The 14,180-nt window shown below is 31.6% G+C and overlaps 1 protein-coding gene across 1 annotated transcript in view; it reads left to right on the top strand.

Moving 5' to 3' along the window:
• LOC134699083 (inositol 1,4,5-trisphosphate receptor type 1-like) overlaps window positions 1-13,370 on the top strand; it is a 108,881-nt gene extending 95,511 nt beyond the window's left edge. Inside the window, exons 60-70 of the mRNA XM_063560770.1 lie at window positions 2,358-2,527; window positions 2,759-2,899; window positions 3,617-3,778; window positions 5,261-5,366; window positions 5,993-6,116; window positions 6,358-6,533; window positions 8,606-8,761; window positions 9,477-9,554; window positions 9,969-10,088; window positions 10,918-11,055; window positions 11,655-13,370. Coding sequence (XP_063416840.1) covers window positions 2,358-2,527; window positions 2,759-2,899; window positions 3,617-3,778; window positions 5,261-5,366; window positions 5,993-6,116; window positions 6,358-6,533; window positions 8,606-8,761; window positions 9,477-9,554; window positions 9,969-10,088; window positions 10,918-11,055; window positions 11,655-11,969 — 1,686 coding nt within the window. The 3' untranslated portion in view covers window positions 11,970-13,370. The remainder of the gene's footprint in view (window positions 1-2,357; window positions 2,528-2,758; window positions 2,900-3,616; window positions 3,779-5,260; window positions 5,367-5,992; window positions 6,117-6,357; window positions 6,534-8,605; window positions 8,762-9,476; window positions 9,555-9,968; window positions 10,089-10,917; window positions 11,056-11,654) is intronic.
• Window positions 13,371-14,180: the final 810 nt, after the last annotated feature.

Here is a 14,180-nt window from a genome sequence, read left to right as displayed (position 1 = left end):
AATCTATGATAAACGGGACGATTTCAACTTCTCAATTATCAATTTCCCATTTCTCAGCAGTAACATACCCTCTGCCCCTTCGTATGGTGTTTACATATCACAATTGATACGTTATTCACGTGCTTGTTCACACTATACGGACTTCATATACAGGAGTGTGCTCCTTACGCAGAAACTGCTCCAAAAAAGTTATGAGGAGGACAGATTAAAATTGACACTCCGTAAGTTTTATGGACACCATCACGAATTGGTGGATCCATGTGAGGTTTCTTTAACCAAACTAGCTAAAGACATTTTTACCACATGGTAGATTGTGTTTTGTCATTATGTCGTCTAATCTTTTAATTACCAAACGTGACTTATTCCCGATTGTGACTGTTTTGCTGAATGTGAATTCGCATTACTATAAGACGTGTTTCTGTACTTGTTTATCCCAAATTCATGTATTTAGTTTACATGTTTAATGTTATATTTGTAATTCTCATCAGATTTTGTCAAATGTGTTGACGTCTTCTTATTATATATTTAGGTGTGACGGATAGAAAAATTAATCACCTCCTCTTTATTAATTATATTAAATTTTGTACGATTATTTACGTTTGAAGTTGGATTCATAACAAACTGGACATATATATATTACAGTTAATTGATATTAATAAGTATTGCACTATGCATTTTGTTTAAATGAATTATCAGTATTTAGTTCTAAATCAATCCTAATTCTATTTCATTTTTGAATGATAGTTTTTCATATGTGACGTCATGCTGTTTCTAAATTTCATAAATTCAAATGTGGCATAACGTTTCTGCCTTTTCGCCATCGTATGTGACGTTTTTTTTTTTTTAATTACGTTGACGCCTGGACTGATTCGGATGTGTGTCTATTTTGTGATAAACTCCGGTTTAGTTTTCTGTAATTAGTTAATACTTCAGTTTCATTATGTATATCTCTTTCATATTCATTTGTTAAAATTTACTGTTTGCAATAGCATTAAGTGTTCTATATAATAAGGATGTTCTTATCCCGTGCATAAAAACAATGCCGTATTTGTCAAAACCTTTTCAACTTTTGATCTTCAGTGCTGTACAACTTTGTACCTTTTTCACGTTCGATCTTTTATATCTAGGCGTTATGTATTCAGGTTAAGTTTTCTGTAATTAGTTAATACTTCAGTTTCTTTGTGTATATCTCTTGCATATTCATTTGATAAAATTTACTGTTTGCAATAGCATGAATTGTTCTATATAATAAGAATGTTCTTATCCCGGGCATAAAAACAATGCCGTATTTGGTGAAACCTTTTCAACTTTTGATCTTCAGTGCTGTACAACTTTGTACTTTTTTCTCTTTCGATCTTTTATATCTGGGCGTCACTGGTGAGTCTTGTGTGGACAAGGCGCGTTTTTGGCGTATTGAATTTTAAACCTGATGCTTTTTGTTATCTATTAATCATGTTTTTCTTTGTCTTATACGTTCTCCTATTTATTTGTATTGTAGTCCTGTAATATTATGTTGTCATTTCAATGTTATATTTAACTTTGCCATTAAAGTGCGAGGTTTGGCATGCCATAAAACCAGGTTCAACCCACCACTTTTATTCCCCTTTAAAAGTGTCCTGTACCAAGTCAGGAAGATGCTCATTATTATATTATTGTTCGTTTCTCTGTGTGTTGCATTTTAACGTTGAGTCGTTTGTGTTTTCTCTTATTTTTAAGATATTGAGATAAGACGTCGCACGGTACTTGTCTATCCCAAATTCATGTATTTGGTTTTCATGTTATATTTGTTATTCTCGTGGTGTTTTGTCTGATGCTTGGTCCGTTTCTGTGTGTGTTGCGTTTCGGTGTTGTGTCGTTGCTCTCTTATATTTAATGCGTTTCGCTCGGTTTTGGTTTGTTACCCCGATTTTGTTTTTTGTCCATGGATTTATGAGTTTTGAACAGCGGTATACTACTGTTGCCTTTATTTACAGTATTACAGTATATACCTCTTGAACGATACAAAGCCATGATATAATAAGAACCGAACTTATTTTAACATATATGACATACTGCAAAACTAAAAAAATCATCGGATTGCAGCACGCGAGAAAACGGTTTTATAAGCTGAATCTTAACAACTGTACATAATACCCTACGTTAACATAATCACCAAGTTGTTAGTCGTAAGTTGATAGTGCTCTCAAAATATTCACATTGTTGTCTTTCGTGAACTCATTTGTCTTCATTGTTGTTGTCATCACTTTATGTTCTTCTTATATATATGGTTATGATTGATTCTTGTTATATTTTAACCTCCCAGTTTCTCTTTAGTTTGCATCTATAGTCTGCAAGGTTAATCTAATTTGTTTTTACAGAGTCTGCTTCGAGATGAAGTAAAAGAAAATCTTAAATGGAATATTGACAGAACTTCTCCTAGCAACAAAATTCGGGATTTGATGGGATGGACATCTGACATATTAAAAGATATAAGTTATCAACGAAAAATATTACAGAAACCAATTTCAAAGATGTTTACAAAATTGTGGTAAGGTTTTGTATGTTGTACATACCATGCATTGTACAGTGAAATACAACGTTTTATTACTTGTACATGAAATATAGTAATGATAAGATTTTTTTTTCTAATTTTCGAAATGGTTGTTAAATTGTTCATTTAGACAGACTTGAACGTGATTTTGTTTTATACTTAGGCTATGGTTACAAAAATTGAACGAATTACTTACTACTAACTTTTCTTTTTCTTAAATTCATTTAGGTTAATATGGAACTTTGGTGCCTTTTTCCTGAGTGTTGCAATCAACATGCTTATGCTGTATTCATGGAATGCAAAAGCTTCATTAGAAGATTACCAAAAGATTAGTGGTAATCAGACAATAGACTGGGATAGAATAGCAGAGTAAGTGTTCCATTACACATATCTAGTATCATATATAAATTTAAGTTGGAATATATTATAAAACCACAGCAATGTTTGTGACACTTGCCACAATATTTTAAAATGTATATATCAAGACAGTTGTTTTTTAACTCTTGTACACGAAGCAGATAATCTAAAATCGAAATAACAGCATTCGAAATGTGGTTCAAATCATATAATTTCCGTTTGAACAGAATTTCCGTTTGAACAGAATTTCTTAAACGTAGTCAGCGTTTCTGAAGATCGGTGTTGTAGTACTAGTATAACATCCGTATTTGAAACAATTTCATGAAACTCTGACAAACGAATATTAATATGTATAAAAGAATGCAGTTCTCATTTTTATATCTATTTATACAAGGGTGGCATTAAATTGTAATTAAATTCCTACATCCATTATGCTTGACATGAGGTTAAATTGACGAAATCCCTATCGCATGTATTGTGAAAAGCTACCATTTTCTAGTAATCATTGTTTAACTTAGACGTACACAATTGAGCTTACGCCGTCACGTTGGTATCTTACTTTAAATGGTTTTGTATTTAAATGAAAAGAAAAATTACAAAGACAACACTAAACAGTAACTTTAACAGTCTTTCATAAAATTCCCTGAAAGAAAATCCATTGAAAAAATAATTGTTTTATTTGGGGAGATTCTAATATAAACTTAATTTGTTTGTGTTTTTTATTTGTAGTCCAGATCCAATAATAAAAGGGTTGGATAGGCAGCTGTATGATGTGATAATGTATGCTTTTATGGGAACTCATAATTTCTTTTCTTTGATGGTGCTAATTAGTTATGTGCTGCTCAATCATCCAAGATTTCCCTCGCTAGCAGACATCTCAGCGCCATTTAAGTATGTTAATGTATCAACCTAACTTACAGAGGGAATAATAACCCGATACACTTTACGCAGGAAAATAGAAAAATATATTTAACTGTAAGGCTTTAGCGGATAGTATTTTGCTCTTCTTCTACTTAAATTTATTTTTTTATTTGATATCTTCTATACAAACATGTGGAGCAGGATCTGCTTACCCTTCCGGAGCACCTGAGATCACCCCTAGTTTTTGGTGGGGTTCGTGTTGTTTATTCTTTAGTTTTCTATGTTGTGTCATGTGTACTATTGTTTTTCTGTTTGTCTTTTTCATTTTTAGCCATGGCGTTGTCAGTTTGTTTTAGATTTACGAGTTTGACTGTCCCTTTGGTGTCTTTTGTCCCTCTTTTACAATTTTTGCAAGTGCATGTCAATCAAATACTGCAATATAAATATGTATTGCCCATATAATAAGACTTTCATTAAATAAGTAAGATGACAATAGTTTTTTTTTGTAAAAAACACCCACCCTTCTTAACAACCCAACATTTCACCGATGTACATAAATAGGTACCAGTATTATAATTAGGTACACCAGACGCACGTTTCGTCTACATAAGACTCATTAGTGACGCTCATATCAAATTATTTATAAAGTCAAACAAGTTGGAGAGCATTGAGGATCCAAAATTCCAAAGAGTTGTGGTAAATACGGCTAAAGTAATATATGCCTGGGATAAGAAAACCCTAAATTAATGGGAAAAAAATTCTATGATCATATGTGTTAAATTGTTTTTGCTCTGTCTTCGAAGATTACACAGGCAATGAAATAAAAAAAAAGTAGTTGTCCTGTCAAATTAGCTAACTAAAATGTATTCAAATGGTGTGTTAAATGTAGCAGACAATGTCGGAAAAGAAATAAATTGTTTTACAAATCTGGTACGTCCGAGGCACTGAGATATATATTTAAAGTAATTTCATGGACACGAGACGTGTATGCTAGAACATTAGCTTGATGAAATGACACTCATTACAGATTTGAGGGTGGACAAATGTTTTCTTACATTTTAACATATTTTGAATGTACGTGCATGAAGTTTCATTATATTCAGTATTACAGTACTAAATAAAGGCCACAGCATGATAACGCTGTTCAAAAGTTATACACCGATAAACAGAAAACAAATCCGAGTTACTAGCTAAAACAGAGGGATTAATAACCCGATACACTTTACGCAGAAAAATAGAAAAATATATTTAACTGTATGTCTTTATCGGATAGCATTTTGCTCTTCTTCTACTTATATAATAACATTATTTTTTTTATTTAATATCTTCTATACAAATATAATCACGACATTCTGTTTTACGTTATATTAGTATTCCTACAACTTGAAGCAAATTGTGTATACATTGTAAAAGTGCAGCCCTTGAATATGTTCTAACCACATAGTAGTATCTTTGATACTTAGAAATCTTGTTTAATGGAATGAATATGCTTTACTTCCCTCTTATATGTAGGTGCTTCTCTCGTAAAGAGGAAAACACTGAGGAAGGAACACATAGAGATTCAGGTGGATCTCGCTTGGACGCAAAAGTGCTGAGTTTTACAACATTTTATTTTCTTGTAAGCAATATTTTCCATAAAGTAGTTTTATTAATTGGTCAAATCAATTGTTATTTTGTTATCAGTGTTTGCTAATAAGTGAAAAAAACTCACAAACACACCCGTAGACTGAACAAAACTTGTAAATTATTGATATCCAGTTTTACAAAAATACAGAACGTACGTAAATACCCAGAACGACAGCACACTGTCGATCAAACAAAGTAGATTCTTCGAAGCCGAACTATATATTGAGATTTGGGAAAAGAGCAAAATATAAACTGATTCGCAAAACGGGGACCGTCAGGTGTAGATTTTGTTTTCCGTTTGAGACAGTTATTTACACATCTATAAAATACATACAAGAATTAATATATTTACAAGTTATATACATTTTATTCAGAAAAGATTGATTCATCTGACAGTGATTATTGAAAAGAACTAACTCACAAAATAGTCTATCTTTATTACATTATTCAGCAGCTGTTTATTTATGTGTTCTTTTTTCCTCAACATCAATGCATTTAGTTTACTTGGATTTTAATTCATTCTTTTTTTTGTGTTATAATTTCTTAAAGGTATTTTATCTAATACTCTAGGTAGTATTTATCCTAGAAAAATAAGGATTTTTTTTTGTTGTTTTTCAGTTGTTCCTGACATTATCAGTGTTAGGAACAGTGTACCATGGATATTTTTTTGCATTCCATTTATTGAACATTGTGGTCAACAACCAACTTCTGAGTGGCGTCATCAAATCTGTTACCCAAAATGGTATGAAGATGTTTCACAATTTTTCTCTGTTTCAGTTAATATGCTATTTGTATGTTTCTTTTAAAAATTGGACGTTTACAACATAATTGATACCCGTTTTCTGCACCAGATGTGCATTTCGACAATCAATGTCTCTAAAGTATTTGTAGTTTCATTATCCAGTTATATTACTTAAATTGAAATTCAATGATATTTGAATTAAATTGTGAAAATACATATAAAACTTATGTTATTTTTACAGGATGGTCCTTGCTGTGGGTAGCTATCCTTGGACTAATTGTGATATACATATATGCACTGATTGGATTTTCCCTATTGAGATCTTTTTTTGATCCAACAAATTATTTATATTGTCATACGCTATGGCAATGTACTATTACAGTTGTGAGATATGGTCTCATAGGTGACATGTTCGATGTAAGTACTATTTCTATTACAATTGTGAGATATGGTCTCATATGTGATATGTTCGATGTAAGTATTTTAACTATATTAGATGTGTGATATGGTCTCATATGTGACATTTTGAAGGTATTATTACTATTACAGTTGTGAGGTATGGTCTCATAGGTGACATGTTCGATGTAAGTATAAGTACTATTACAGTTGTAAGATATGGTCTCATAGGTGACATATTCGATGTAAGTATTAATACTACTACTGTTGTAAGATATGGTCTCATAGGTGACATGTTCGATGTAAGTAATGATACTGTTACAGTTGTGAGATATGGTCTCATAGGTGACATGTTTAAAGTAAGTAATGATACTGTTACATTTGTGAGATATGGTCTCGTAGGTGACATATTCGATGTAAGTAATGATAGTGTTAAAGTTGCGAGATATGGTCTCATAGGTGACATATTCGATGTAAGTAATGATACTGTTACAGTTGTGAGATATGGTCTCATAGGTGACATGTTTGAAGTAAGAAATGATACTGTTACATTTGTGAGATATGGTCTTATAGGTGACATGTTCGATGTTAGTATTAATACTTTTATAGTTGTGAGATATAGGTCTCATAGGTGACATATTCGATGTTAGTATTATTACTATTACAGTTGTGAGATATGTTCTCATAGGTGACATATTCGATGTAAGTATTAATACTTTTACAGTTGTGAGATATGATCTCATAGTGACATGTTCGATTTGAGTAATGATACTATTGCAGTTGTTAGTTATTGTCTCATAGGTGACATGTTTGGCGTAAGTATTATCATATGGTGTTCTCCTTCTCAAAACAATTAGAAACAACAATAATTAATCGAGGTTCAAATATTATTACTGAATTAAAGACATGCACATGATGGTCATCATTTCTATAAAATTACAAGAACTGCATTACTGCAATCATAACAATCACTGTATAAATGACACCAAATTGGCCCCCTTTGACATCATTTTGGGAAATGGCTATGCAATAAGAAATATAAATCCTAACTGGATGTAGATACACTGGCAAAAACATGACTTTAACACAAAAACACTGAAGAAAAAGAAAAAAAAACAAGACAGAAAACTAAAATGGGGACAACACGATTGAAGATACTGGGTGTATAAACAAACGCTCCGGAAGGGTACACAGCTGCTGCTCTACTAGATACAGCCGTTACATTAGTTCCTCAAAGGTAAACCATCGCGAGTTAGATGACAAAAATAGAACATTAAAAACAGAATCCGTGAATATATCTTTTTATCAAATTTGACCTATCAAATGTATATGTGCAACAAGGCATCTGGAGCACAAGAAATCACCCTCCAATTTTGACAGGGTTCTTATTTCCCAGTCTTGACTTTTCAGTAATGTTTTTTTTTATTTGGCGTTTTTTCGGTTTTTGCTCTGGCATTGTCATATTAATACAGATAAACCAATAAAGGCATCTCTGTTAAAAATAATAAATCGATTGAGAGAAAACAAATCCTGGTTACAAATTAAAACTACGGGAAACACAACTATAAGAGAAAACAACGAAATAAAAGAACACAGATGTGCAAAAAAATATACCAACGCAACAACAGAAACAAACTATAACATAACAACTGCCATATTCCTGACTTGGTACTTGACATTTTAAGAAAAATTGTTGATTGAACATTGGTTATCCGGCTAGCCAAACATCCGCGCTTTATGTCAATGATAAATATACCGCTAAAATCAACTATACAAGACGGGAATACAAACTTTTTAACAACTTTCAATTGTCAACTTCAAATAATTCAGGAGAAACAAACCTTCTGCCTCATTGTATGACGTTTCCCTATCCTTTTAAACGTCTTTTAGTTTTAATTCTTAAAATTCTCGCACTAGAGTATAAACATTCGATACATATAGATTCTACCACTGCATCGATTGTAATACGATATTTATACAACGGGTGCGGAAAGGGATAGAATGACGAAGAATTAGAGAAAATTTATATCTAGCATGCAAAACATGTTTAAAATGCATACTTTTATGTAAATTTTGTTTATATTTGTTTTCAGACTGTATCACAGTCGGATGACCGTCATGGAGAATTTGCTCACTTTTGGCCACTCGTTCTGTATCACGTGTCTTTCTTCATATTTATCACAACAATTGGTCTAAATATAATATTTGGTATAATTGTGGATACCTTTTCTGAACTTCGGGATTTGAAGGTAAAAATAATAAATAATTGTTTGTTTGGAAATTACTACATGACAGTAACACAATTTTTTTTTATTGTTTTATATTTTATTACTCAAACAATAATCCATACACAAACTTTTCCAAATGAAAAATTTCAAAATTAGTTGTGTTTGAATAAATATACATAAAGCAATACACAGATGAATATTTCCGATTCCCCCCCTAGTTGTTCATCAATTTTATTTAAATTGAAGCAATTTTTCAAACGTGATATTATAATTGTCTTACTGATCTTGTACACAATAACACTCAAACATTGATGTCAACTTAGTAATAATTGATGGAGATATACAAATGGCTACTACCCTGAAAGATAGCCTTGCAATAAGCATTTTGTGTTTCGAATTAAGTTTATCAAGCACTGATTATTATTAAATTATCGTCAGATTTATGGAGAACTATAAGTCAAGGAAGTCTGTGTTTAAGTAATTTATATTTTTATATCTATAAAGATTCAAAGTCGAAATTTTAAATATAGATAGATACGACTTTTAGTTAGAATTAACTTCGCTGATTTCATATAAAATTTTCATTTAATACAAAATTTATTTTAAATTGTAAGTACTTTTTACAAGTATTACTTAAGAGCAAAACACTCTATTTTAACCTTTTGACCGTCTAGTTTCTAATTTAAAAATTCAGATAACGGTATTCAACGTAGATTACTACTTTATTTCTTTTCAGTGGCGTGCTGAGTCAGATATGAGGGAGTGTTGTTTCATATGCAGTAGAAACAGTTATGATTTTGAACATACTGGAAAGGTAAACACAAACAAAATCATTACACATTTATTCATAGCAGAAAAGGGGTTATTTGAATGTATTCAAATGCTTCCTGTTTACTAACAATACGATCAGATATTTCAAGTTGACATTCCTTTTCTTTTATTAACCTCTGAATCTGTATCCCTGTACATTGATGAAATGCAAGTGAGACGTTTGGATAGCTTTCAGGTAGGTTTAACCAACCATTTTTTACATAAGAAAATGCCTAAACCAAGTCAGTGATACTTATAATAGTTGTTGTCCATTTCGTCTATTAGTTTGATGTGTTTGATCTTTTGGTTTCGTCATTTGCACATGGACTTTCCGTTTGATTCGTTAAATTTATTATTTAAATTTGTTCTGTAAGATCACCATATAAAATAGCAAATAAAGGTTTATTTTTCTTTTTAGGGATTCCAGTACCATGTAGGACACGAACATAGTATGTGGGCATACATTTTATTCTTTATACATCTAGACAATGTTAAACCATCGGACTATACTGCGCTTGAACTTTTTGTGGCTGCACTGGTAATTATATGAACAATTTAACAAAAAATTAAACTATAAGTGAATCTGTGTCATCAACAAATTAGCTTGGGATACTCCTTTGTATTCGTACAATAACAACTATTTAAATGTATGCAGTGGAAGTATGTACTGTAAATGCGGAAATTAAGCATTGTTCCAAAAACAAATGCCCCGTTAATGCCGCCTGTGAGCGTCTTACTGTGACGTTATTTTAAATGCTAGTAACTTTTGGTTCTGAGTTCTTATCAGAGCATCATTATTGACGCAATATTCACTATTTGTTTATTAGAACCCTTTAACGTTTTTTTTCTTTTCAGATATTTTTCGGATTTGCTTAATTTTGAAGTATTTCCTATACCAAGCATAGATGAACTCAGTCGTATTTGGCACAATTTTTAGGAATTTCGGATCATCAACTTTATACTTGTTTGGCTTTCTATCTATTTTGATCTGAGCGTCACTTATGAGTCTTATGTAGACGAAACGCGCGTCTGACTTATTAAATTATAAGCCTGGTACCTTTGATAAATATTAACGTGAACTAAAACGGTTTATATATCTTATCGGTGCATTTTATAGCTGACTTTTCTGTATGTGCTCTGTTCATTGTTGAAGACTCTACGGTGACCTATAGTTGTTAATATCTGAGTCATGTTGGTCTTTTGTGGACAGTTGTCTCATTGGCAATCATACCACATCTTCTTTTTTTATAAAATAAATAAAACTGTTACACAAACTCAATATCAATATTATTATACTATATGAAGATATTTCTAAAATGATGTGTGCTACTCATTTATATACCTTGTTTGCATTTATTTTTTCGCAGTGGAAAAAGGAAAATTTCGATTTCTTTCCAATGAACAGAGCTTTGTGTTTAGCTAGTGCTGATGATGATGCAAATGATGCTAAACTTGAAGAAGTGCTATCTAAAGTGGCTATGATTCATAGAAAGCAAATGGAAGAGGTATTTAGAAGAATGAATCCACTATTCCTAATAATTAACAGATTGTTTTCCTATTTAATTTGTCAGCACTTCTAATAATAATAAAAAGAAAGCATCTTGCTAAAACAAGATATTACCGGTACATTTGAACTCATAAGTCTAAAATAACTGACAACGCCATTTGTTGAAAAAGAACACAAAATTAACATACAGCAGTACACGAAACAGAACATAGACATTAAAATAGTGAGCAACACGAATCCGACTAAAAATTGATATCAGGTGCTAAATAATTCAACCTATAATTTACATTACATGATAACTAATATATATTTTGAAGTACATACTGATACTATGTTTGTTATACTCGAGACCATTTAAACGATTTCGCAAGAAGAACATTTAAAAATATGATGCTGGATTACTAAGCCATTATGAGCAAATAATTTTTTTATTGGTGGGCTATTTACTTGTTTGCATGTGTCTTGATGAAACATTAATATACCATGATGATATAGACCTTCAATCTTTATGTTCACAAACATTCATTGCATTTTATATTTTAACAAGTACTCTGTCTTGATCTTTTAAAAAAGTGATTTGATTTTTTTATTTATTAGGATATTGAAAAGAAACGTCGTAAAGAAAAGCTCCGACAGAAACGTTGGCATGAGAGACACAGGGCATATGTTTTTGATCCATCACAAGCTGAAGGTCAAGGAACTCCTCCTTTGTCTAAACGGAAACCATCAGGAAAAACTGACCATGAAACATTCACATTAAAGTCTGAAGATGAGTCTAGTATTTTAAGAACAGAAGACGATGATAGACATTCGGGTTTTTCGGATGTTGATTCGATAGGAAGCTACGACGAGACACCAAGACGAGCGACGCGAGCAAAGTCAGCGACACCTGAAGAATCTACTAAACTTTAACATCCATATTACGCAAATAAAAATAAAAACGTCTTCAAAAGAGGACGTCGTAAAGAAAGACTATAGAATTATCTCCTGAAACATTAAAGATCATATTTCAAAGGGACACACTTTCTATGTGTATATTATAAAATTAACATTTGGCTTAAAAGATTAAATGCAGTTGAATGTAAAAACATATAATTTTTTTGCAACTTGTATTCTTTCCATGGTACACTGCAACACATTAAGTACCAGATAAGGAAAACTTTTACCATTGTATAAGAGTTAATGTTCCAGACAACTAGTACAACTTACTACCACAGATTGTCAAACATGGCAGCAACAGCAGAGTACTTTATTCGAGTAAAATTATTGTCGCTAAACATATTCTTTTTCATTTAAATATTCATTGATAACAGCCGCTGTTCTACTGCAGAAAAACTTTGATCAAAGAACGATTAGGCAAGCACCTACTGATATTTTATTAACAGTAGAGATGATATCAATGATATGTTCAAGGTTTTCTTGAGTCGAGAAAACAGCAATGCTTAATATAGCTTCGCTACGAAGGTAGAAGTTTAAAGAGTGGCCATTCAATTGTTACATCGTCTATTACTTGTAAAAACGATTGAACCATTATGGTTTTATGTTTGTATGATTGTGGTAAAAATATGTTTTCTGTACAAAACTATGTTTTAACTTTACACAGTCAAAAAAGCACGTTTGTCAAAAAGTGTTTCAGTGTTTGGCTTTAGTATTATCATTGCACACATTTTGTATAGAAATTCGGATTTATATGTTACGATAAAACTGCAAATATTTTCTTTTTATTTAGGTTGCCTGCAACAGATTTTCATCTGGTACTGTCTGTTGTCCGGTTATGTTTAATGAAAACATCAACTGGTTTTTTTATATGCTTTTACTCTTTTTATATCTATATTTATTGACTTTGTTTTAATCCATAACAATTTGTTTATTATTCATTTGTAGTTCATAAAATTTTAATTCTGCATTGGATTACACCTCCTACAAATGTAAGCTTATCATTTGTGGCTATTCCATTGTCATGTAGTTGATATTTTACAATGACATATGTTTAAAGTGAAGACAGGAACTCAGTGAAGTGTACTGTACGTTGCTGTTTCTATTGGCAACTGCCTACGTGTATATGTCAGTGCTTTTGTTGTTAAGAAAGTTGATATACATTAGCAGAATAATTCAGCTGTAAGTAGATGAGCAGTGGTCCTAAATTTTTCTCGTATACTTTTATATTTTATAATTTGAGACAAATTGATTTTATAGCATTCATATAATTATGTGATATAATATAAACGCATATATTGTTCAAACAATTTTTATTTGTAATATGTATTGGAACAAATCAATGCATCTATACATAGCTGTGTATATACATGTATCTGACTGAACACATTTTATATATAATCATCAATACTTTGTATCCAACATTACTAATAAACATGTTAACATCACCACTAATCATAATATATAACTGAAATTGTATTACTTTGATTAAAATATTCACCAATAATATACGATTGTATAAAATAATGATTTCTTTTTTATATATGACATAGACATTGTATGTTATCTTCTCATTGAAGACTGTATGTACATTAAAATTTCTTTTCTGAAAAAAGTTTATTAAAAAAACATGTGTTCGTCAATTGACCTTACGGTTACTTGGATAAAACAAAATACATATATCTGCAGATGTCCATCTGATTTGTTGTACGTTTGTTTATAATGATGACTTCGTGTACCAGAAAAAGGTTGCGGTTTTGTCCTAGTTTACAGACTTATTAAATTACAGTTTTCTGACTCTTGACCTTTAGACTTAAAAAAATCATGATTTTCAAAACATAAGTGTATGACAATGACTTTGGCTGTATTCTGGGACTTTGGCTGTGTTCTGGGACTTTGCTGTATTCTGGGACTTTGGCTGTTTTCTGAGACTTTGGCTGTATTCTGGGACTTTGGCTGTATTCTGGGACTTTGGCTGTATTCTGGGACTTTGGCTGTATTCTGTGACTTTAGCTGTATTCTGGGACTTTGGCCGTATGCTGGGACTTTGACTGTATTCTGGGACTTTGGCTGTGTTCTGGGACTTTGGCTGTATTCTGGGACTTTGGCTGTATTCTGGGACTTTGGTCGTATGCTGGGACTTTGGCTGTATTCTGAGACTTTGGCTGTATTCTGGGACTTTGGCTG

The sequence above is a fragment of the Mytilus trossulus genome, unplaced genomic scaffold, assembly GCF_036588685.1.
Source record: "Mytilus trossulus isolate FHL-02 unplaced genomic scaffold, PNRI_Mtr1.1.1.hap1 h1tg000024l__unscaffolded, whole genome shotgun sequence".
Taxonomy (NCBI): Eukaryota; Metazoa; Mollusca; class Bivalvia; order Mytilida; family Mytilidae; genus Mytilus; species Mytilus trossulus.
This window is presented reverse-complemented; position numbering and strand designations above follow the sequence as displayed.